The following is a 25,854-nucleotide window of genomic DNA, read 5'->3' on the forward strand; positions in this document are numbered from 1 at the left end:
TGCCACCTCAGGCGAAATAAAGTATTGCACATTTTCGTTTTAATCAACAGATCTATATATTGCAGGACAGTTCTCCAGACTGTCCCACTGAGCCGAGAGATGATGATGTTGAGGTGCTGATCCTCCCTTTTACTCAAAAATGTGCAAAGTGTAGCACACACCTTCACATCATATAGGTTTCACTAAACCTTATATGCAAATAAGTTTTCTACGATGGAACAAGGAAAACCACGCCCCAACTGCACAGCTTATATGCATTATACAAATTACATACTTGCATCTTAATGGGGGCTGATGGTCAGATTTAATCTAATAGAGGTCATTTGAATGCAATGTACTGTATGTGTATCCTATAGAAGCCATATGAACACACTGTAATGTATGTGTATCCTATAGACTTCATAGGAACACACTCTACTGTATGTGTATCCTATAGAAGCCATATCATAGTATCATAGTATATAAGGCCGGAAAAAGACGCAAGTCCATCAAGTCCAACCTTTAAATGAAAGCACTGTACTGTATGTGTATCCTATAGAAGCCATATGAACGCACTGTACTGTATATGTATCCTATATACTTCATATAAATGCTCTGTACTGTATGTGTATCCGATAGACATCATATGAGTGTGCTGTACAGTATGTGTAACCTATAGAAGTGATAGGAACACACTGTACTGTATGTGTATCCTATAGACATCATATGAGCGCACTGTACTGTATGTGTAACCTATAGAAGTCATATAAATACACTGTAATGTATGTATATCCTATAGAAGCCATATGAGCACCCTGTACTGTATGTATATCCTATAGAGGTCATATGAACACACTGTACTGTATGTGTGTCCTATAGAGGTCATATGAACGCATTGTACTGTATGTGTATCCTATAGAGGTCATATGAATGCACTATAATGTATGTGTAACCTATAGAAGTCATAGGAACACACTGTACTATATGTGTATCCTATAGACATCATATGAGCACACTGTACTGTATGTGTATCCTATAGAGGTCATATGAGCGCACTATAATGTATGTGTATCCTATAGAGGTCATATGAACGCACTATAATGTATGTGTAACCTATAGAAGTCATATGAGCGCACTGTACTGTATGTGTATCCTATAGACATCATATGATCACACTGTACTGTATGTGTATCCTATAGAGGTCATATGAGCGCACTATAATGTATGTGTATCCTATAGAGGTCATATGAACGCATTGTACTGTATGTGTATCCTATAGACATCATATGAGCACACTGTACTGTATGTGTGTCCTATAGAGGTCATATGAACGCATTGTACTGTATGTGTATCCTATAGACATCATATGAGCACACTGTACTGTATGTGTGTCCTATAGACGTCACATAAATGCAGTTTATCTACATCTTGTGCTGTCATTCGATTCTAAACAGCTGCATAGAGTTTTGTTAGCTTATAAGATTTATTCAGCGACGACCGGAGGACAGTTTTATGCCTTTATATGAATGATTATTAAAAAGAATAATAATACAAATAAAATAATAAATTGTTTACATATTTTCCTATATTTTATTTTAAAATTAGTTTACTTTGAACCATGATATATATTAACCAATAAAGTGTAATTATTATGTATAGTTCTATATATATAGAATGTATATATTCGTATATATTCATTTATTTTATATATTAAGATTTATATACTTATTTTTCTAGACTATTTGTTGGATATAAATATTATATATTATATTATAGAATAGTGATGCAGCTTCCTCGTAACAATATATAATACTGTCTTATGGCACTGGTTACTTTTACATTATTTTGGATTGTCGAGGCTGCTTAACTATGGTCACGTTATAACCTGACCATGATATAATTTTATACGAGATACGAGAAAATTAGGGACTGTGCTATACTACTTTCAGCTTTAGGCATTGGTTTTTCTATGAATCTAATATTAAGCTCTATGATGGCCATTTTAATAAATTTGGCAATTGTTGCACCATGTTTCTACCTATGAAGCTGCAGTAGAGCAGCAGTTTTACTTGAAGGCCTTATACCATAGAAAAACATAACAAACAGCGCCACACCTGTCCATGGGTCGTGTCTGGTATTGCATCTCAACTTTATTGCAGTGAATGAGACACAGCCTATGGGACGGGTAGAAAGCATACAGAATTTTAGGTTTACACTATGATAAAATATAACTTCATACTATAATTTGATAAATTTAAAGATGAATTTAATGATAAACTCTCCCTTCAGCTTTAAAATTATTTATAAATTATCCATCATCCATCAGATAATGTTTATAGATGCCAGTTTCTCGTTCCTATGAGCAACGTATATGCTCCTAGATTCACAAAGATGCACAATAACTTTCCCAGACAACCATATAGCTAAAGACAATTTCTGTACAACTAACAGAAGATCCTCTGACTTAGGTTTAATGGAGCCGATTTATACAAGAAATATACCTCCCCCTAGAGGATATATTGAAGAAATGCATTCATAACTGTGTCTCACACAATCTAGATGGCTAGGAGGAAAGCAGGGAAAAGGCGCTCATAGAGTAACACTGTTGCTATAGGCAATTATGTGTCCAAAAATAATACTGCTCACCTGAGGGCATAGCTACTATAATGAGTATGTGTGATGGAGGGTTGTTGCAACTAAAGTTCTGCTCCTCTCCTTGGATCCTTGATCGGGCCCGTCTGTAGTAAGATTTAAGGTGAAGATGGAGATGTACCAGAGCGCTGCTTGTCTCATGTTGCTTGTGAATCCTCCTTGGAACTTAGTGGTCGATACTCTTTGCGTAAAAATAATATCTCTGTTTCATCAAAAACCTTAAGCCTTACATCATTTCTCTATATAAGCTTCCAAGAAGGATTCATAAGCAACATGAGACAAGGAGCACTCCGGTACATCTCCATCTTCACCTGAAAGCTTACTACTGATGGGCCCAACCAAGGATCCGAGGAGAGGAGCAGACCTCTCCGGTACATCTCCATCTTCACCTGAAAGCTTACTACAGATCGGCACAACCAAGGATCCAAGGAGAGGAGCAGACCTCTCCAGTACATCTCCATCTTCACCTGAAAGCTTACTACAGATCGGCACAACCAAGGATCCAAGGAGAGGAGCAGACCTCTCCGGTACATCTCCATCTTCACCTGAAAGCTTACTACAGATCGGCACAACCAAGGATCCAAGGAGAGGAGCAGACCTCTCCAGTACATCTCCATCTTCACTTGAAAGCTTACTACAGATGGGCCCAGCCAAGGATCCAAGAAGAGGAGCAGATCGCTCTGGTACATCTCCATCTTCACCTGAAAGCTTACTACAGACAGGCACAACCAAGGATCTGAGAAGAGGAGCAGACCTCTCCGGTACATCTCCATCTTCACCTGAAAGCTTACTACAGACAGGCCCAACCAAGGATCCGAATGGAGGAGCAGACCTCTCCAGTACATCTCCATCTTCACCTGAAAGCTTATTATATAATTCTATAGCCAGTTGTACTGTTCTCATCCCACTGTACCACTAGAAGATCTAGAACAGGACTTCTCAACATTATACCAGGCCCTAACTCTTACATTAAACCTAACCTCAATGGACATCTACCATCAGAGTTACTGATGGTAGACTGCCCAAACTTACAAGATCGTTTACCAGGGGATGGCACCATTTTTCTTATGTCTGGGAACAGCTGGATTCCTCTAAACAAGACATTCTAAAAATATGGAAATGTGCTGGAGGAGTGATGTGAAGATCGCTGGACAGGACCAGGTTAAAATGAACACAGTGGGTGGGGGTGTGCAGGTATTATCAGATGGTGGAGCCAATAGGAGCTTTGGCCTATGTCCAGCTCATTTCCATTTTACAATGTCTTCTTTAGATATTGCCATTCCTTGACATAACAAAGACAGTGCCATCCTATGGCAGATATAGCGATCATGTAAGTTTCGGCAGTCTTCCATCAGTAAATCTAATTGTATATGTCCTTTAAAGAAAAAATGGAAAGGGAAACTACCAGCAGGATTAACTAATATAAAGCATCGTCATTTACAAGTGGGCACCCTCTGCCAGCATCTGCTTTTACTTATGCTTTTTATGGCTTTGTTTTTGTAAAAATTAACTATAATAATTATAATTACATTTAACTAATAAGCCTGAGCGGCTCTGGGGGGGTGTCACAAGAGCCCCTCTGGGAAGTGTCGGCTCACACTAATACACGCCCCCAGTGACCTTTATTCCCTTACATCCTCCGACTCGGCAGAGGCAGTGATGTTACCCGTCTCGCAGCAATTCCCGCGCTGCGCTGTGGAGCAATCAGCTGCACAATGAAGAGCTGGCCGTACATGCATGGAAATTGCAAAGAGCCAGATAACGTCACCAGCTCTCTGACATGGCCTGAAAAGGAAGGATGAGGGGAATAAAGGCCAATATCCTAAGACATTTGGAGAAATAACATTTTGGGGGTCATTTACTAAGGGCCTGAATCACTGTTTTACAGCGGGTTACCCGAATTTTTCAGTTTTGCGCAGATTTTCCCTGAATTGCCCCGGGATTTTGGCGCATGCGATCGGATTGTGGCACATCGGCACCGGCATGCACGCAACGGAAATCGGGGGGCGTGGCCGTACGAAAACCCGACGGATTCGGAAAAACCGCCGCATTTAAAAAAAAAAAAGTGACGCTTGACACGTGCTTACCTGCACACAGCCCCAATGGACTTCAGCGCAGCAGCGACACCTGGTGGACGTCGGAGGAACTACCTTGAATCCTGGCAGAACCCGAATCCTCCGCAGAGAACGCACTGCTAGATCGCGGATGGACCGGGTAAGTAAATCTGCCCCTTTGTCTTAATCGAATCCAAAAATATTCTAGTTCGATTCATTGGCAGAAGTTGATTCTCTTGCCAATAGATTGCACTAAATAGATCTGAAGAAGAGCAAATTTGCAAACTTTTCCCAGGAAGAAGAGCTGGTTATTGTCCCTACACTATCTAAGTCTCTGTAAACTTCAAAGTTCGGCAATTTTTTTACAACTGGTTTTTGTTTTATAAATTTTGAACCCAATATTTATTGTGTGTGGCCGTGAGTACAAAAAAGTTAATGTAATTGCTATAAGCCAAGATCTCAAAAAACTCAAAAAATTCTTTCTTTTAATTTTCCCGACAATACATAGCTCCTCCCTTTTCCGTCTCTTGCAAAGTCACGCACCTACTAAGCCCCACCCACCAGGATCAGATGACTGTTTTGAATGATGCATCATCTGATCTAATACTGAACCATGGATGAGCTGATACATGGTGAAGGTTTTACATTAGACCTGGTTGTGTGAAACATCTGACAGTAAATAAGCAGTCAAAATGATATAACTGAGCAGATTTCCAAGCCACGTAGCATATAAAATAAATAATTATGGCTGTGAAGATGCCTGAGATAGCTTCTATAAGAAACCTGGGTAGTAGAATAACGTAATATGCCAGTCTTAGTGAATACGTGGGTGTAGCAAGCACAGGCTTATCTTGGAATACATGAAAAGATATGTTATCAGGTTAGTCAAGCTCTCATCTCCTTAATACGCCACATAGAAATGAATGCAAACATGGCTTACATGCCAGTCTTTGGCCTCTGCGTCACTTGGTTTTGATGAGAGTTATAGATACATGGGCTATACATACTGTTGTACCTCTGACATACAGCAGTCGGCGTTACAATGTTTCAGGGCAGCTAAAAATATTGTAAATAGAGCAACATTGGCAGACATTGACATGTTAGAGGATGATGAGAGTACTCTCTGGCCCCAAGGAACCGTCTTGCCTCGCTCTTCAAGGAGAAGAGTCGGTAACACTACTGATGGCAGTTCAGGTTAGAAAAGCAGCGCCTTCTTCTTCATGTCATTCCTCTTCCATAACGCCAAGCGATCAAATTCCTCGATGGTCATCCCAAAGACGTGTTGGAACTCCTCTAACGACAGGTGTCTCTTCGTTGTTACATGAAATAGAAGAAATAAAGAGTCTGGTTAGGGATGAACATAATTGAGTGTGATTCAATATTCAGCCCCATTCCCAAAAAAAAATGTTAAAAGTGATTCGGCAACACGGTGGCTAGCACTACAGCCTTGCAGCGCTGGGGTCCTGGGTTCAAGTCCCACCCAGGTCAACATCTGCAAAAGAGTTTGTATGTTCTCTCCGTTTTTGCATGGGTTTCCTCCGAGTCCTGGGGTTTCTTCCCACACTCCAAAACATACTGGTAGGTTGTTTAGATTGTCAGCCCCATTGGGGACAGGGACTGATTTGTCATTCTTTGTGCAGCACTGTGTAATCTGTAGGTGCTATATAAATAAAGAATTATTATTATGATCAACTACAAAAAGTGCATCTCACTCTGGAGGACAAACAATGTCCTACTGGTTGAAATCAGAAATGTGTCATACTTCATGTCTCCTGTGGGGGCACTGCAGGAAAATTGAACACAAACTGCCACGTTGTAATAGGACTTAAACCTTACGTTAACTGTCGGGATCAAGGCGACCATTAATAGAGAAGACAGCATAGGAGTCGGCTTCTAACCAACAATGTCTTAGTGGTTAAAAAAAAGCAATGTGTAATACTTTATTCTTCCTGTGGGGGCACTACAGGAAAATTGATAACAAACTCCAAGGTTGTAAAAGGATTCAACCCTGATGGTAACTGTTGGCATTCAGTTAGGAGTCGGCACGTTGGCTCTTAGATGAACTCTTCGATCCATGCCCATTCTCGACCAACAGTATGGTGAGACAGTAGTATTGGTGAGTATTTTGTGCAGGTAATCCTCTAATAAAGGGACCAGGGTTCATATTTATCCTATTAAAATGTGGCGTGGAGAGACGTAACCTACTTTAACGTGACGCCTTATACTAAAATTTCATACTGAGGCATTCAAAAGCTAGACGATCCAGTTTTATTTTTTTAGTTTGTTGAGCAAATTGATCGAGCTTGACTAAAAAGAGGCAACATTGCCATCACTATTGTGCAGCGATCACGGAGATCAGTATAAGAGTGATTAGCTACATCACAGCGCCCTCTAGTGGCTCCTCACTTGTGACTGCATTTAATACAAGATAATCATTGGAGATGGAAGCAGATGAAAAGATACTGGGGCAGATTTACTTACCCGGTCCGTTCGCGATCCAGCGGCGCGTTCTCTGCGCTGGATTCGGGTCCGGCCGGGATTCATCAAGGTAGTTCCTCCGCCGTCCACCAGGTGGCGCTGCTGCGCTGAAAAGCATCTGAACGCACTCGAGTTCACCGGGCTGGACCAAGTGAAGGTAAGCGCGTCCCAAGCGACACATTTCTTTTTTTAAATGCAGCGGTTTTTCCGAATCCGTCGGGTTTTCGCTCGGCCACGCCCCCGATTTCCGTCGCGTGCATGCCGCCGCCGATGCGCCACAATTTGATCGCGTGCTCCAAAATCCCGGGGCAATACAGGGGAAATCGGCGCAAATCGGAAATATTCGGGTAACACGTCGGGAAAACGCGAATCGGGCCCTTAGTAAATGACCCCCACTGTGGCATGGCTATCCGAGGGTCATTGATCGTCATACTGTAATTAGTACACACGTGGGTAATATAGCGGTATATATGATGGACACTGTAGTTGGTATTGGTTGAGTGGAAAGTACACAAGTCTGGTACTAATAGGTGCACTATGGCAGAACTCATTAGTTTCTGTGGTGTTAATAATTAGAGATGAGCGAGTATACTCGTCCGAGTATACTGCTCGGTCGAGTATTAGCATACTCGGACCGGCTCGTTACTCGGACGAGTATCTCGCCGGCTCGAGATCGAGCAGTAAATTAATCAATTAAATTGAATAAAAGTATTTTTATTGTAAAAAAAAAATATTACACATGTTTCCTGATGTTTTACTTGTAAGAACACATTGAAATAACACTATTCTTCACTTTGCAGGTGTTCGCGCGTGTCTCCCGCTAAGTTAGGAGATGTGCACGAACATCTGGAATGTGAAGAATAGTGTTCTTTCAATGTGTTCTGCACTTAAATGGTCCTGTATTCACTGTTTTTAATGTTTTAATTCTATTCTTCACTTTGCAGCTGTGCGCGCGTATCTCCGAACCTATCGGGAGACACGCGCGCACACCTGCAATGTGAAGAATAGAATTAAAACATTAAAAACAGTGAAAACACGAACATTTAAGGGCAGAACACATTGATATAACACTATTCTTCACTTTGCAGCTGTGCGCGCGTATCTCCGAACCTATCGGGAGACACGCGCGCACACCTGCAATGTGAAGAATAGAATTAAAACATTAAAAACTGTGAATACAGGACCATTTAAGTGCAGAACACATTGAAAGAACAATATTCTTCACATTCCAGATGTTCGTGCACATCTCCTAACTTAGCGGGAGACACGCGCGAACACCTGGAAAGTGAAGAATAGTGTTATTTCAATGTGTTCTTACAAGTAAAACATCTGCAAACACCTGGAATTTTTTTTTTTGCACTGTTCTTTTACTGTTCAGTTTTATTAAAAAAATGCTCGGGTCTCCCATTGACTTCAATGGGGCTCGTTATTCGAGACGAGCACTCGAGCATCTGGAAAAGTTCGTCTCGAATAACGAGCACCCGAGCATTTTAGTGCTCGCTCATCTCTATTAATAATGTATCTAAACCAACCCATTAATATGGATCCACAAATTTTATGGAATCTGGAATAATTCTAGGAACAGGACAGGTCAGAATTTATCATACCGCCCCATTATCTTGTTAGACTAAACATACAACATGTAAGATGGCCGATCATCACAATAATATAACCAGAGACTTGCTCGTGGATATTGTGTCCTGAAAACGCGTGGGAGGATTTGGACGCTCCTTACTGGCAATGTAACCCAGAACAAGTACTGTATGGAAAACTCACTCAACATGTAAAACCTATTAATATGTGGGGAATGCTGCTGCGGTGAGATCATACTTGCAAAAGTAACCACATCGTATGGTCTTTATTTCCTTTAAAACAAAACTTTGGCAAATTTTCCTTGTATCCTGTGAAATGAAGAGAGTTTAGGTCAATTCTGAATCAAGGAATTTAATCAGGAAAGTAATTAGGACTGTGGTAAATGTAAGATGTCTCTCTCCAGGGTATCCTGGTCCCTAGATGAAGAGTAGTCATTATTAGTGATAGGAACCCGTGGAGCGAATCGGCCATCCTCGGGAGCAGACACGCGTTTCGAGACCTCCCCGCTTTTCTCGTTAAACAGTTACTTGTAGACTGCACCAATATTCTGAATGTCAGGAGATAAAATATCTGAGACTTGTAAAGTTTTCCCACAATGGATAGCAAAAAAGACCATGCTAATATATACAAAAATAGTCAGAATTTGCTTCTACTACTACAGGCACTGGTTTTCCAATCTACATCTTAGAGCAGGTATACAACTTTTTGGGTCCAAGGGACACGTTCTAGACTGTACTATATCCAAGGGTCCAATCCACTTTAGCCATAAGTTCGAGGGGGTCCGAGAGGAGAGGCGGTTCTACTATCGGCATAAACAAGGGACATTCTCGACACCTAGATGAGAAGCAGTTCTACCATTACCATAGACCTGGGGGCATCTTCTACACCTAGGGGAGAGGAGGTTCTACCATCACCATAGACAGGGGGCATCCTCCACACCTAGAGGAGAGGCAGTTCTACCATCACCATAGACAGGGGCATCCTCTACACCCAGAGGAGAGGCGGTGCTACCATCACCATAGAGAGGGGGTATCCTCTACACCTAGAGGAGAGGCAGTTCTACCATCACCATAGACAGGGGGCATCCTCTACGCCTAGAGGAGAAGCAAATCTACCATCACCATAGACAGGGGGCATCCTCTTCACCCAGAGGAGAGGCAGTTCTACCATCACCATAGACAGGAGGCATCCTCTACACCTAGAGGAGAGGCGGTTCTACCATCACCATAGACAGGGGGGGGGGGTCCTCTACACCTAGAGGAGAGGAGGTTCTACCATCACCATAGACAGGGGGCATCCTACACACCTAGAGGAGAGGCAGTTCTACCATCACCATAGAGAGGGGGCATCCTCTACACCTAGAGAAGAGGAGGTTCTACCATCACCATAGACAGGGGGCATCCTCTACACCTAAAGGAGAGGCAGTTCTACCATCACCATAGACAGGGGCATCCTCTACACCCAGAGGAGAGGCGGAGCTACCATCACCATAGACAGGGGGAATCCTCTACACCAAGAGGAGAGGCAGTTCTACCATCACCATAGACAGGGGGCATCCTCTACACCTAGAGGAGAGGCTGTTCTACCATCATAATAGAGAGAGGGCATCCTCTACACCTAGACGAGAGGAAGTTCTACCATCGCCATAGACAGGGGGCATCCTCTACACCTAGAGGAGAGGCGGTGCTACCATCACCATAGACAGGGGGCATCCTCTATGTCTAGAGCAGAGGTGGTTCTACCATCACCATAGACAGGGGGCATCCTCCACACCTAGAGGAGAGGCGGTGCTGCCATCACCATAGACAGGGGGCATCCTCTACACCTAGAGGAGAGGCAGTTCTACCATCACCATAGACAGGGGCATCCTCTATACCCAGAGGAGAGGCGGTTCTACCATCACCATAAACAGGGGGCATCCTCTACACCTAGAGGTGAGGAGCTTCTACCATCACCATAGACAGGGGGGGTCCTCTACACCTAGAGGAGAGGAGGTTCTACCATCACCATAGACAGGGGGCATCCTCCACACCTAGAGGAGAGGCAGTTCTACCATCACCATAGACAGGGGCATCCTCTACACCCAGAGGAGAGGCGGTGCTACCATCACCATAGAGAGGGGGTATCCTCTACACCTAGAGAAGAGGCAGTTCTACCATCACCATAGACAGGGGGCATCCTCTACACCTAGAGGAGAGGTGGCTCTACCATCATAATAGAGAGGGGGCATCCTCTACACCTAGAGGAGAGGCAGTTTTACCATCGCCATAGAGAGGGAGCATCCTCTATGTCTAGAGGAGAGGTGGTTCTACCATCACCATAGCCAGGGGGCATCCTCTACACCTAGAGGAGAGGTGGTTCTACCATCACCATAGACAGGGGGCATCCTCAACACATAGAGGAGAGGTGGCTCTACCATCATAATAAAGAGGGGGCATCCTCTACACCTAGAGGAGACGAGGTTCTACCATCACCATAGACAGGAGGCATCCTCTACACCTTAGAGGAGTAGTGGCTCTACCATCACCATAAAGAGGGGGCATCCTCTACACCTAGAGGAGAGGCGATTCTACCACCACCATAGACAAGGGGCATCCTCTACACCTAGAGGAGAGGCAGTTCTACCATCACCAGAGACAGGGGACATCCTCTACACCTATAGGAGAGGTGGTTCTACCATCGTCATAGACAGAGGACATCCTCTATGCCTAGAGGAGAGGTGGTTCTACCATCACCATAGACAGGGGGCATCCTCTACAACTAGAGGAGAGGCGGTTCTACCATCGCCATAGACAGAGGACATCCTCTATGCCTAGAGGAGAGGTTGTTCTACCATCACCATAGACAGCGGGCATCCTCTACACCTAGAGTAGAGGCGGTTCTACCATCGCCATAGACAGGGGACATCCTCTACACCTTAGAGGAGAGGTGGTTCTACCATCACCATGGACAGGGGGCATCCTCTACACCTAGAGGAGAGGCAGCTCTACCATCACCATAGACAGGGGCATTCTCTATGTCTAGAGGAGAGGTGGTTCTACCATCACCATAGACAGGGGGCATCCTCTACACCTTAGAGGAGAGGTGGTTCTACCATCACCATGGACAGGGGGCATCCTCTACACCTAGAGGAGAGGCAGCTCTACCATCACCATAGACAGGGGCATTCTCTATGTCTAGAGGAGAGGTGGTTCTACCATCACCATAGACAGGGGGCATCCTCTACACCTAGAGGAGAGGTGGTTCTACCATCACCATAGACAGGGGACATCCTCTACACCTAGAGGAGAGGTGGTTCTACCATCACCATAGACAGGGGGCATCCTCTACACCTAGAGGAGAGGCGGTTCTACCATCACCATAGACAGGGGGCATCCTCTACACCTAGAGGAGAGGCGGTTCTACCATCACCGTAGACAGGTGGCATCCTCTACACCTAGAAGAGAGGTGGTTCTACCATCACCATAGACAGGGGGCATCCTCTACACCTAGAGGAGAGGAGGTTCTACCACCACAATAGTCAGGGGGAATCCTCTACTCCTAGAGGAGAGGGGGTCCTACCATCACCATAGACAGGGGGAATCCTCTACTCCTAGAGGGGAGGAGGTTCTACCATCGTCATAGACAGGGGGCATCCTCTACACCTAGAGGAGAGGAGGTTCTACCACCACAATAGTCAGGGGGAATCCTCTACTCCTAGAGGAGAGGGGGTCCTACCATCACCATAGACAGGGGGAATCCTCTACTCCTAGAGGGGAGGAGGTTCTACCATCACCATAGACAGGGGACATCCTCTACACCTAGAGGAGAGGAGGTTCTACCATCGCCATAGACAGGGGGCATCCTCTACACCTAGAGGAGAGGCTGTTCTACCATCACCATAGACAGGGGCCATCCTCTACACCTAGAGGAGAGGAGGTTCTACCATCACCATAGACAGGGGTCATCCTCTACACCTAGAGGAGAGGAGGTTCTACCATCACCATAGATCGGGAGCATCCTCTACACCTAGAGGAGAGGCTGCTCTACCATCACCATAGACAGGGAGCATCCTCTACACCAGGGGTCAGGAACCTTTTTGGTTGAGAGAGCCATGAACGCCACATATTTTAAAATGTTATTTTGTAAGAGCCGTACCATATGCACATGCCTCCCAGTAGAAAGGATTATTCCAGCACATGCCCCCAAGTAGACAGGTAGCCACAGCACATGCCCCCAAGTAGACAGGTAGCCACAGCACATGCCCCCAAGTAGACAGGTAGCCACAGCACACGCCCCCAAGTAGACAGCTAGCCACAGCACACGCCCCCAAGTAGACAGGTAGCCACAGCACATGCCCCCAAGTAGACAGGTAGCCACAGCACACGCCCCCAAGTAGACAGCTAGCCACAGCACACGCCCCCAAGTAGACAGCTAGCCACAGCACACGCCCCCAAGTAGACAGGTAGCCACAGCACACGCTCCCATTAGACAGCTAGCCACAGCACACGCTCCCATTAGACAGCTAGCCACAGCACACGCTCCCATTAGACAGCTAGCCACAGCACACGCTCCCATTAGACAGCTAGCCACAGCACACGCTCCCATTAGACAGCTAGCCACAGCACACGCCTGCCAGTAGATAGGTAGCCACAGCAAAAAATAAAAAGAATATTCACTTGCAGCCAACTCCTCATGACTCCCACGCTCTTCTCTTTGACTCAGGCTTAGACGATGGCGGCAATGGCGCCTGGGTCGTACAAAGGACATAGGCAGTGGCAACATCGCTGTGTCCAGCGATCGGTCTAAGAGACACACAGCATCGCTATTTATTAAAGATCTGTCTGAGAGCCAGATGCAGCCAACAAAAGAGCCATATCTGGCTCCCGAGCCATAGGTTCCCTACCCCTGCTCTACACCTAGAGGAGAGGAGGTTCTACCATCACCATAGACACGGGGCATCCTCTACACCTAGAGGAGAGGGGATTGTGCCATCTCCATAAATGGGGATAGGATCAATGATCCTTGAGTTTTAATTCTCTGGCTTTGCCTGCTTTGCCCCCATGTGACCCCACCATTACTCCAATATCCAATGTCTACCTCTATGGCCCATTCACCCTTGGCAGGGTATTTCACAGATGCTGACATAATTCTACACCAGGTGGGTCATACGATAAGCAGAAGCTCAGCATGAAGGTCCCATCTTTCCAAGGTCACCCTTGATCCATTTTTGGTCGTACTTTGGACTGTGTATTGACTCAGGTGTCCAGCATTATGATGTGTCTCTCATAAATACCCCGCATTAACGCTCCCATCACACATGGCTGTCGTATTGTTTATCCCTCTGAACTCCAGGACATCCTCGGGTCTTTGATCTCTTCTGAACGGCATAAGCCAAGGCCACACCTGTTCCAAGACAAGTAGATTAAAACCCGCACTGAATAAACATCAGTGGAGCTAAGGGATCTCAAGTAGCTGCACTTCTTATTAAGAAGACCAGCCAAGGGGGTCTCTTATCTGTCCAAAACAAACCAAATGTCCCCAAACATGAGGTCTGATTAAAGGGGCGCTTTTAACCTTCATGGCCGACTGCTGTCAACAAGCCCCCTCACCCCCTGTTATCGTATAATGAAACATATCCATTCATGAATTCCAGATGTAAAAGATTTTCTCACATTCCCTTTACTTGCGAGATGTCTTCTTTTATATAATCTCAGCTTAAAAAAAGAAATGAGGCTGCGAAAGCAAAAATCGCTTGCTGAGTAATCAGGACAGGAACACATTGAAGTGTTTAAGGGAAATGTACCAATCTGAACAAACAAGGTCTTATGTGAGTGATTGTACTTTAAAGGGAACCTGTCACCAGATTCAACTCCATTAAACTACTACTCCCTCAGGGAGGGGATGAAATTTCCTTTCTAGAATTCCCTCTTTTATGTAAAATCTCATCCATTAACCTTTTAAAATAACTCCTCCAAAGTCATGTGAAAATGAGCAGAGAAGAGTCATAGTTTGCCCGAGATGAGTCAAGTTTAGAGGTTGCAGGGGGGGTTATGAATTGAGATGCCCCTATCTTCTAGTTTGTTCTATACCACCTAGGAACAAGCTTTTCTGTTATATTAAAAAAAGGAATACCAACTTTCAGATTGAAATAGGCTTGTCGTTCTGTGAGCTACAAACCGGAAAAAAAGTATTTGTAAACTTTCTACACTTTAGTCAAGGGGGGGGGGGGGGGGGTGAGCATCCTTTACAGAAGGCTCCCCTCGATAATACAGTATAAGGGTTTCACAAACTGAACAAACCCTCTAAATTGTGCTGTGGTTCTATTCGACTTGGGGGGAGATTTATCAGAAGAGTCAGAGAGCAGAACTGTTCTAGTTGCCCATGACAGCCCATGTAGAGTTTTGATTGGTTTCCATGGGTAACTAGAACATATTTATATACATAAATCCCTAAACCCCTTTGAACGTTTGTCAATTTTCACTTAACATGTCAAACACTATTCTTATGTTTTGGTATTTCTAGAATAAGAAAAAATAAATGAGATGCAATACCAGGCACCACCAATGAGTGAAAGTGGAGCTGTTGCTGGAAATATTGCTGATTACAAAATTAAAGGGACATTAAAGGGGTTGTATGAGAGCCCTTAGTTTGTTTACACTTTGTTTCTCTGTTGGACTCCAGGGTTTATTAGCACATGGAGAGGAGGCAGCCATTGCAGCAATGAGTTAATCTGAGGGCTATAGCGAGGAAACTACTCCCTATAGGTAATAAAGATAATAAGCAAAGTTGTTTTACATCCCAAGAGCTATTGATTTGTGGAAACCAAAAAACCTTTACAGTAAATCTACAGATATAGAAACAATATAGGCACAGATTTACCTCCAGTCTGGTCCGGTCTACGTCTTTGGGGAGCTTCACCCGCACCTGGTTTGTTACAATCAGCATCTCATAGGGATAGATCTAGGACAGAGAGAGGAGAGGACTCAGACGTGTGTCTAGGGGGCTTTAGATGTAAAGTGAGGTGGACTTTACATACTTGAATCCATAATGTCACAAACATGGGTAAGGTCATAAGAAAAGCATATACAGTATAACCTTGTGCGGGATAGGAGACTGGGTGACCTCTATGTGCTCCGGACTTTCACATCTTACCTTGTATTCTGTAGAGAGAACACAAGAATATTAATGGAGAATAATGGAGCTCTATTGTTTTATTTGTAAGAATGGACATAACTACTAGGATGACAGTGACAGTGTTTAAAGGGGTTTTCAGGAAATAATAGAGCATCAGTAACATAACGGTGGGGGTACACCCAGCACCTCCAGAATTATATTAATGCAGATAATTTTCTGATCGGTGCGGGTTCTAATTATGGGACCTCCAGGCATTGCAAGAACAGGGTGCATTATACCATATAAGGAGCGATAGTTATGTCATGCATGCTGCACTTCTATGTACTATCTATGACACTGATGGACATAGTCGACTTGACTAAATCGGTGACATAGAGATGAATAGAGCAGCAGCGCCAATGTGCTACCACCTGCTATGTACGTTTGGGAGTAAAACAAACTCATTCTCGGTGGTGATACCAACACTGTGGGGCTCATTTACTAAGGCTCCGAACGCCGCATTTTCGTCGGGTTTCCCGAATATTTCTGTTTTGCCCCAAATTGCCCCAGGATTTTGGCGCCGGCTTGCACGTGACAGAAATCGTGGGGCGTGGCCGCCAGACAACCCGACGGATTCGGACAAACTGCGGAATTTAAAAATTGTTTTGTGTCGCAAGATCAAGCACTCACATGCACCGGGAACACTTAGTGAATCGCGGCGGACCCGAATCCACGTCGAACAACGCACCGCAGGATTGCGACTGGATGGGTAAGTAAATCTGCCCCTGTGAGTAAGTTCCCTCCTATTCAAACTTGGACAAGCCTTAGATACATAGAGATAACATAAAGTGGCTGTACCTTTCATGCCCCAGCTGGTATCATCATCCATATGGTACTGTCCAAAGTTGGCAGCCTGGAAACACAGATACAACATCAGTAAAGAAATTGTTTTATTACTATTCGTTTCCTATCTAGACACAATGTCAGATTATGGGGCACATCTACGAAGGGCTTTGTGTTAGTTTTGTGGCAGACTATGCACGTTCTTTTAGTCAGCTCCGTAGAAATGAATGGAGCAGAACAGTCATGCGCAGCTGACGAGGGGTCCGACTGATGTACCTGGGACCCCATCGGACCCCTAGTTTTCATGATCTGTGGGGGGGGGGGGGGCTCATCACTAAGACCCCCACCGATCAGAAAGGAAGGCCCTATCCTTTGATTTGTGGGAAAACCCCTTTAAGAAGTGTCTGCAACACATTTGTGCCACACGTGACCATTTTGTGGCACAGCTGCGCTAGCCACCATGCAACACAAATTAAGGGGCGTTCCGGTGCTCAGTCAGACCCTGCGTCAAATTTATAATGCAAAGTCTGTCTCACGCCCTATGTTAAAGGTGCACCATAAAAAAGTTGGTGAACCGGGGCAGTGCAGGGAGCGCCAGATTCATTATTTCTGGCGCACGTTTTTCATGAATCTGGCGCACGCTGCACTATACACAAGCAAGCCGAATTTAGTGCTGTTTGCACCACTCTTAGTAAATGTGCCCCTATATATCCAACAAGCTATAGAAATGCAGCACTAATAATGACTAAAGGAACAGTCCTGTCAACAGTGATACATTTTTGGCGACTGAGAATCCGCCAATCCGGTGTGAAAAGGAACAGTGTTTGTGTGAATGGAGGATAAAACTTTCCATCTATGTTACTAATTTTCCCTACTAGGGACAGGTGCCCAGGAGACAGACAGAGACAGACAGACAGAGATAGCAGATGTGTATAACCAACAGATTCTACTTTGTTTCATTGCAAATCTGAACTCTGCTACATCTGTTTCTGTTCTGCTAACTGAGCTACAGAATAACACCCTAGAGATGACTACTCCCTATGGAAATTCTCCACCCGTTTTATACGGATACATAGTCACAATACAGTCATGGTCTATGCGGAAGAGGAAGGACAGCCGTGTCAGGAATCATAAACCTAGCCAACCAGGCGTTACTGTGTGAACAATACATGGAGTGTTCTACTATTTTACTTACTCGGTTTAGTCCGTTTTTACCATATCCAGGAAGGGATGCAGATTTGGAGTAAGGTAACCCTATACAGCAAGATACAAGGAACCAGGTTATCTCTCTGATACATAAGAACATGTTGTACAGCATGTGTTCATTATAATGCTAACCAGTAGGTGGCAGTTTAGAGTACTGTGCTATATTGATTAAATTAAAGGGCCCCTAAAGGAAATGTACTATTCGAATCCATCATGATAAACCAAGGACACTTAATCACTTACACTGTGACTGTGGTTATCATGTTATATTTATTATCCATGGCCCCCTTCCTTTAAAATCATGTTAAAGAGTCTGAAGGGCTCTTGGGGTGTTACCAGAGCCTCCCAGGTTGTTACAATGAGCAGAACATGTCTCACCCTACCCCTTGCTCTCTCCCTCCTTCCTCTGCCTGTGTAATCTAGCATCAGGAGGAAGTGCAGGGGGAGGGAAGTTCTGTGAAGCTCATTGTAACAACTTGTAAAGCTACAGTACAGAGGGGCTCTGAAAACAAGCCCAGGAGCCCATTAGGTTAATTTGCATATTTATAATAAAAATCTACTATCAAAATCCATCCTGATAAACCAGCGACATTACTCATAGATCCAGGCACCGTGGCCTCCTTTCTTCTAACATCAACTTTTAAAATCATGCTAATGTGTTACCATAGCCCCTCTGTGCTGTGGGTTTATAGGCTATTACGGTGCCAGGGGCACTACCCCCCCTCCCACTGGGTGCTGAAACTTCCTCTGCTGCAGTGAGATTACATCAGGCAGAGTGAAAGGAGAAGTACAGAACAGAGGGTAGGGGGAGATAGTGTAATAGCCTGTGAAGCTGCAGCACAGAGGAGCACTTGCTCAAGGAGCCCTTCAGGCTTATTAGCATAATTTAAAAGAAACACCCCCTTGCACAAAGTGGTTTTTAGCTGAGCTCATTTGCATACCAGTGGACCCTGGTGCAAGCGGTTGATTTCTTTAAAACGGAGGCCATGTATTAGAAATATAATGAGATTAGCACAGTCACGGTGCCTGGATACACGAGTAAGTGGATACAATAGTAAGATTTCCTTTAAATGTGTGTGGGCATTCTTAATATAAACACCACACCCTGTGGCTAGAAGTGGTATGACAACCAAAACTTAGTCATCTTTTTTACATGAAAAACAACATTATAATAGAGTGTAACTCTAATAAATCTGTGTTTCCACCTTACAAAAACATGGGATACTTTAGCATTATGGAAATATCAAGCCTTAAATGTACAATACACTATAACACTTGTATGTGTCTGCACATGGCTATTAGATGCTTAGCCCCATTGAACCAGGGAGGGAAGAAAATCTTAAGTCAAGGATACAAGGTCATGTTAGAAGAGCATAAGACAACTTACGAGAGTAAGACTCCCCTGTGTTCCTCTGTGTAGAATCTCTGTAGGTTCCAGAATTTAGGCAAAGTGATCTTGTGTCTGTCTCCGGTGAATGGCTGTGACCATCCATGTCTCCTTTAAGGTTCAGCCAGCTGGATTTAATCTACGACAACAAGCCAATGAGAAGGAGGATTTAATGATGAATTCACTCATAGATATTGATGTAAATTTTGGCTTCAATATCAGAAACTGACAAAACATCCGGAGCATCGGTGTAACTATCCGAAAGAATAGCAGCTGCTATAGGCCAATGTGATCAAGGGAACTCATCTCCGCTTATTGACAAGCAGCATTAGTGCTGACTATGGATGATGGATGGAGAGTGATTGGGGGTCATTCTGTAAGTGACAGATGACTCCCCTAATAATAGATAAATACGTATGCTCACAAATTTAGCAAAGGAGAATAAAAATGCTCATTAAATTTACAATTGTCCTGAAAAGGGAGGACCCAGGCCCAGTATGGGTTCTGGTTCTTGTGAATAAAGCCTGAAAGACACCTCCATATGATTTAAATCTTGTCTGACTTTTGGACCTATGGGGGCAGATTTATCAAACTGTCTTTTTTTTAAAAGTATTTATTTTTGCAATTTTTTGAAATTTTATACAATTATAATAAACAAAACCAGAAAACAAGATTGTCTGTCACATATTTCCTTCCCCCCATTACAGGATTATTATACAACAGCCATGGTAACAGTCAGGTTCTTCTGTGTTTCAAAACTACCTGAGGGATATTACACAGTAGATAACAGCAGGATACTACAGCCAGACATCTTGATACAACACAAATAACTATTGACACATAGACAATCAGTCACACACACACACACACCAGCACGCTCAGTCTCCTTCATCATGGAGAGGAGTATATATCACATGGGATTATAAGGCAGTATGGGGAGTCGCGCACCATCTGGACCAGATGGGGTCAAACTTCTGGGGACACTTCCTGTTGACATACAGGGACCGGTAGTGGGGAATGACACTGTTAATAAGTAGTATCCATCTTTTTAATGGAGGGGGCTCCTGGTCCTTCCAGGTCATCACCACCACTTTTCGGGCGTAGTATAGGACGAACCTAAAGAAAATTTTGTCATAGTGGCCATTGACAACTTCATTTATGATGCCGAGGAGACACACAGAGGGAGACAGTAAGCGTGGGAAATCAAAGTGTAGATTTAGGAACTCCAGCACTTCGGACCAGAAGACATGAACCCTAGGGCAGGACCAGATACAATGCAGGAAGGATCCGACTTCAGCCTGACAGCGAAAGCAAAGGTCATTGGGCATTGCTCCCATGCGGAATAATCTAGCAGGGGTGAAGTATACTCGATGGAGGAATTTAGATTGGATCAGGAAGTCCCTCGCGCTCACTACAGATGTGAAGTAGGACAGTTCGACCTCCCTCCAGTCATCATCCGACAGGTCAGGGATATCCTGTCTCCAGCGTTCACAGGCTCTATCAAACGGTCTGGACTTTTGCTCTTGCAGGAGAGCATAGCACTGAGTGAGCGGCTTAGGGAGATCCGGGGTACTCATCAGAGTCTCTAGTTTGGAGAATTTCACTGCCAGGCTGAAGGAGCCGAATTGGGCTTTGAATGCATGTCGCAGTTGCGTGTAATGGAAGCTGGCCATATTGGGTACAGTATGTCTCTCCCTTATCTCGTTAAAGCTGAGTAATTCTGCTTCCGGAGATAATAGCTGGCCTACAAATTTCACCCCCGCCGCCCCCCACATTGTCCAGCCTGGGAGGGAGAGGAAGTGAGAAAGCCACGGATTGAGCCACAATGGAGTCCTAGGCGAGAGAGGGGGAGAGCTGCTCGTTTCTACTAGGGATTGCGCCCTACGCCAGCACACCGCTACCGTACGTAGGGGAAGTGGGGTATCAGATGGGGACTTATACCTGTACAGCAAGTTTGTAAGGGCCTCGTAGGAACCTACCAGGGCACCAGCCAGTGCAGTAGCTGCATTACCCATGTCTATATCTATCCACCACTGGGCATATACTAGCTGGGAAGCCAGGTAATAAAGATACAGATCCGGGGCAGCCAGTCCACCCCTAGACTTGGGAGCTTGAAGCAGCGCTAAGCTGAATCGCGGGGCACTACTCTGCCAGTAGAAGGACCTGAGAATGCCGTCTATGCGTTTAAACAGGCTCTTAGGGAGTAATATAGGACAAGCATGGAAAAGGTATAGAAATTTGGGGAGGAAGATCATTTTAAATATGTTAATACGCCCGTACAAAGACAGGGGGAGAGTGGACCAGGCTTTTAGGCGCGATTCCGTTGCAGCTATCAAGGGTGTAATGTTTAACTCCGTATATGCCTGGACCCTGCGTGACACCTGGACTCCCAGATATTTAAAGGTGGACACCACCTGGACTGGGACGGGGAGGGAGTGTACCCCTACATCAGATAAGGGAAAAAGGGCCGATTTGTCCCAGTTAACCCGGAGACCTGAGAACCCCCCATAGCATTCTATCAGGGACAGGAGGGATTCCAGAGAGGGGCCCACATCCCCAAGATATACAAGTGTATCATCAGCATAGAGAGATACCTTTTCAATGATAGGACCTCTAGTAATACCCTTAATGCTATCAGAGTGACGGATCGCCACAGCAAGGGGCTCAATGGCAAGTGCAAAGAGGAGGGGAGATAGTGGGCAACCCTGTCTAGTGCCCCTAGCCATAGGGAGAGTAGGTGAGATGTTAAGATTGGTCCTTACCTTAGCCTTGGGATCGTTATACAGTAGTTTAACTAATGCTGTAAATCGAGGGCCAAAACCCATTCTAGGCAAGAGGGTCCACAGATATGTCCATTCCACAGAGTCAAACGCCTTACAATTGTCTAAGGATAATATAAACCCAGGGTCTGAAGACTTCTCTGCCTCTGCTATGTTCAGGTGTAATCTTTGTATATTTATGTCAGTTCCCCTCCCAGGCATAAAGCCTGTCTGGTCCGGGTGAACCCAGGATAATATTACTTTATTAAGCCTTGTTGCCAGAATTTTTGCTAGGATTTTAACATCTGAGTTTAGGAGGGAAATTGGGCGGTACGAGTCGGGAAGCAGGGGGTCCTTGCCAGGCTTAGGAAGAACTACAATAAGGGCCTCTCGCATGGAGTCAGGGAGGGAACCACTGTCGAGCGCATCGGAGTACAGGCTAAGTAGATGGGGAACCAGGGTCTCACAGTTATCCCTATACCACTCACCTCCCAGCCCATCAAGTCCAGGTGTCTTACCGGGGGGCAACGATTGGATGGCCAGTTCCACCTCCTCCGCCGAGAGCGGGGCATCAAGCTCCGATGACTGTGCCTGTGTGAGCCTCCAAAGTGGAAGACTGTCAAGGAATCCGGAGATCTCAACGGAAGAGGCGGACAATCTGGAGCTGTAAAGAGAGGAATAGAATTCATGAAATACCATGTTTATGGCCCGGGGTTCTGTGATCATGGCTCCACTACTGTTAAGGATAGAGGGAACGGAAGCACAGGGGCGTTCAGCCCGCGATAAATACGCCAGCAGCTTCCCATTTTTATCTCCGAATTCAAAGATGGACGCTTCCCTGGCTAGCAGGCGTTTGCTGGTGCGCTCCTTCACTACAGCTAGATGGTTCCTCTGCGCCTGAGCCCAAGTCTTTTTATTCCCCGGATTGGGTTTCTCTAGATACTCCTTTTCTGCAGTCACCAGAGCGGCGGTCAGCCTCTCCTCCTGCGCATTTAAAGACTTCCTATGGCCAGCTACCCCCGACATGAACGCTCCCCGCACCGAGGACTTGTACGAGTCCCAGACTAGAAGAGGATCAGGATGGTTTGAGTGTACTTCCCAGAACTCGCTGTGCGCTGCCCTAACAGTACTCTGGACCGCTGGGGATAGGAGCCAGGCCGGGTGCAGGCGCCATAAGCGGGAGTCGCTGGGGGGGCCTAAAAGGAGACTAATGAGCAAGGCGGAGTGGTCCGACGCACTGCGCGGGCAATAGGATACCTGATCAACGTGCGGCAACATATCAGGGGAGACAAAGGCCAGATCAATCCGAGAGAAGCTCTTATGAACAGAGGAATAGAATGAATATTCTCTCTCTTGAGGGTGCTTACAACGCCAAACATCGGCGAGGTCTAAAGAAGTGAGCCACTCGTTCAGACGGACCGAGCCTGTGTCTAGGCCGCTTGTGCGATCTAAGGAGGGATTAGGGACTGCATTGAAGTCACCAATGCAGAGTAACGGGCTTGGAGGCATAGCAGCAAGTTTACTGGATATTAGGTGCAATACTGCTGGATCAAAGGGAGGTGGGACATAAATAGACGCTATAGTAAAGGTAAAGCCCCACAAGGCGCAATGTACGATCACAAAACGGCCAAAGTGATCCGGTGCTACCTGTATGACTTCTATGGGAAGCGCTTTGGATATGAGTATGGATACTCCCCTAGAGTAGACAGAGTAGGAGGAATGATAACCTCTAGCCACCCATGCCCGCTTCAGGGAGAGGACCTTCTGACCCGTAAGGTGTGTCTCTTGGATACATACAATATGGGGGGCCTGACGCTTAATAACATCTAACATCAGGGCCCTCTTAAATTTAGAATTAAGTCCCCTCACATTCCAACTCATTACCTTAAGTGAAGACATATTAGCGGAAGGGAAAGGGGTGTGGGGAAGGAGACGTGAGCAACCAAGCATTCATCCTTTCATACCACAAAGACATAGACAGACAGACAACAGTGAGCATAACAAATATAACAGAACTGAACTAACAATCCCAAGAATACAAACCCCCTGTCTAACACCCTAACAGCAGTAGTGTAGACCTATACCCACTAACAGTCAAATAGTAGAACAGTGGTCCCTAACTCAAGACAAACCTCCGCCATTTGTCCCGGGACCTTCAACCCTTAATGTATATGTGATCAGGAGGTTATTAGGCAGCCATATTTAGAGAGAACCAAAGAGGAGATAGGGGATGGGGGGGGGAAGGAGGGAGGCGCAGGGAGGTAATGGTAACAGGGAGGGGGGAGAGGGGAGAGGAGGGGGGAGGGGAGAGGAGGGGGGAGGGAAGAGGAGGGGGGGGAATAGGGAGGGGGGGAATAGGGAGGGGGGGACTAGGGAAAGGGGGGGGGGGACTAGGGAGAGGGGGGGGGGGAATAGGGAGAGGGGGGGGGGGGAATAGGGAGAGGGGGGGGGGGGGGGAAAGGGAGAGAATGAAGTGCCATAAGTGGCGCACTGGTCGATATGACCAAACAGAGAACACAAATCAATCACAGGGTACATTTGTGAGGCACATATTGTGTAAACAAAAGTTAGAAAACTGTAACAGTGATTTGGGACCCCTAGATAACTATTCAGGACCAAATCCAGCACTGTCATTGCATATCAGAAAAAAGGATATGTGAGTCCAGTCACTCAGGAGGTGCGGGCCTTCCAGCTGGAGCCCGTGGAGCTGCGTCAGCCCAGTGAAGTGCTTCGGTTGGGCAGGTGAAGAAACGAGTCTTCTGGCCGTCCACAATTCGGAGCTTGGAAGGATACATCATGGAGTATTTATACCCCTTGTCACGGAGACGGGCACGGACCTCGGTGAATTGTGCTCGCTGTTTCCTGATGGATGCAGAGAAATCAGGGTAGAAGGACACTCTGCTGTTGGCATAGAGAATTTCTCCCTTGGTACGGACAGCCCTGAGGATAGAGTCCCTGTCCCTAAAGTGCAGCAGCCGGGCCAGGAAGGGTCTTGGATTGCCCCCTGGAGGGCCAGGGCGGGATGGCACACGATGGGCCCTTTCCACTGTGAAGAACGGGGAGAAGGTATCTGCAGGAAGCATATTTTTGAGCCAATTTTCAAAAAAGGATACAGGGTCAGACCCTTCCACTTTTTCGGGGAGGCCGACCACTCTGACGTTGTTCCGTCGCAGGCGGTTTTCGAGGTCATCAGCTCTGTCGATGGATGCAGACATTTGGCGCTGAAGCTCTCTGATCTGTGTCGGCATAGGCCTCTGGACGTCCTCCACATCAGATATTCTGCGTTCAGTTTCAGTAATTCGCTCTTTGGCTTTGTGGACATCATGTCGTAATAGAACAAAGTCCTGTCGCAGCTCATCCACCTTGGTGACCAGTTTGGATTGGCATCCGTTAATGGCCGCCAGCACCTCTGCAAATTTCCGATCCAACTCCGTGGCCGCGTCAGACGGATCAACACCCTCTTCATAGCTTACAAGCTGTGGCGGGCTCTGGGAGCCTTCAAAGAGGGAGGGAGAGGAGTTTGGGGACCCCTGAGGAGAGCAGGGCTGTGTGCGGGAGAATCTCCCCAACTTTTTGGCAGCGTTTGACTGTATCTGTTCCAGAACAGCTTGGGATGTGGAGCATTCCTGCGCATCCAGGGGTTCCAGGGACTGGAATGGAGGATCTTCATGGACGGATTCATCATCCGATGGAGGCGCAGACGCTGCTTTGAGCATTTTAGCCGTTCTCCTCCGGTTACCCATGGCGTCTGGGCAGGGGGGGCCAGTGATAAACAATCAGGAAGCCTAGCGCCCAGTAGTTAGCAGAG

General features: G+C 45.8%; 1 protein-coding gene across 1 annotated transcript in view; it reads right to left on the reverse strand.

The window, feature by feature from the left end:
- Positions 1 to 1,713: 1,713 nt before the first annotated feature.
- The window catches only part of ABLIM2 (actin binding LIM protein family member 2), a 94,256-nt gene continuing 70,115 nt past the window's right edge, over positions 1,714 to 25,854 (reverse strand). Inside the window, exons 16-21 of the mRNA XM_072126138.1 lie at positions 19,288 to 19,426; positions 17,890 to 17,948; positions 16,710 to 16,764; positions 15,891 to 15,898; positions 15,618 to 15,698; positions 1,714 to 5,994 (exon numbers count right to left, since the gene is read on the reverse strand). Coding sequence (XP_071982239.1) covers positions 5,881 to 5,994; positions 15,618 to 15,698; positions 15,891 to 15,898; positions 16,710 to 16,764; positions 17,890 to 17,948; positions 19,288 to 19,426 — 456 coding nt within the window. The 3' untranslated portion in view covers positions 1,714 to 5,880. The remainder of the gene's footprint in view (positions 5,995 to 15,617; positions 15,699 to 15,890; positions 15,899 to 16,709; positions 16,765 to 17,889; positions 17,949 to 19,287; positions 19,427 to 25,854) is intronic.

The sequence above is a fragment of the Engystomops pustulosus genome, chromosome 1 (assembly GCF_040894005.1).
Source record: "Engystomops pustulosus chromosome 1, aEngPut4.maternal, whole genome shotgun sequence".
NCBI lineage: Eukaryota > Metazoa > Chordata > Amphibia > Anura > Leptodactylidae > Engystomops > Engystomops pustulosus.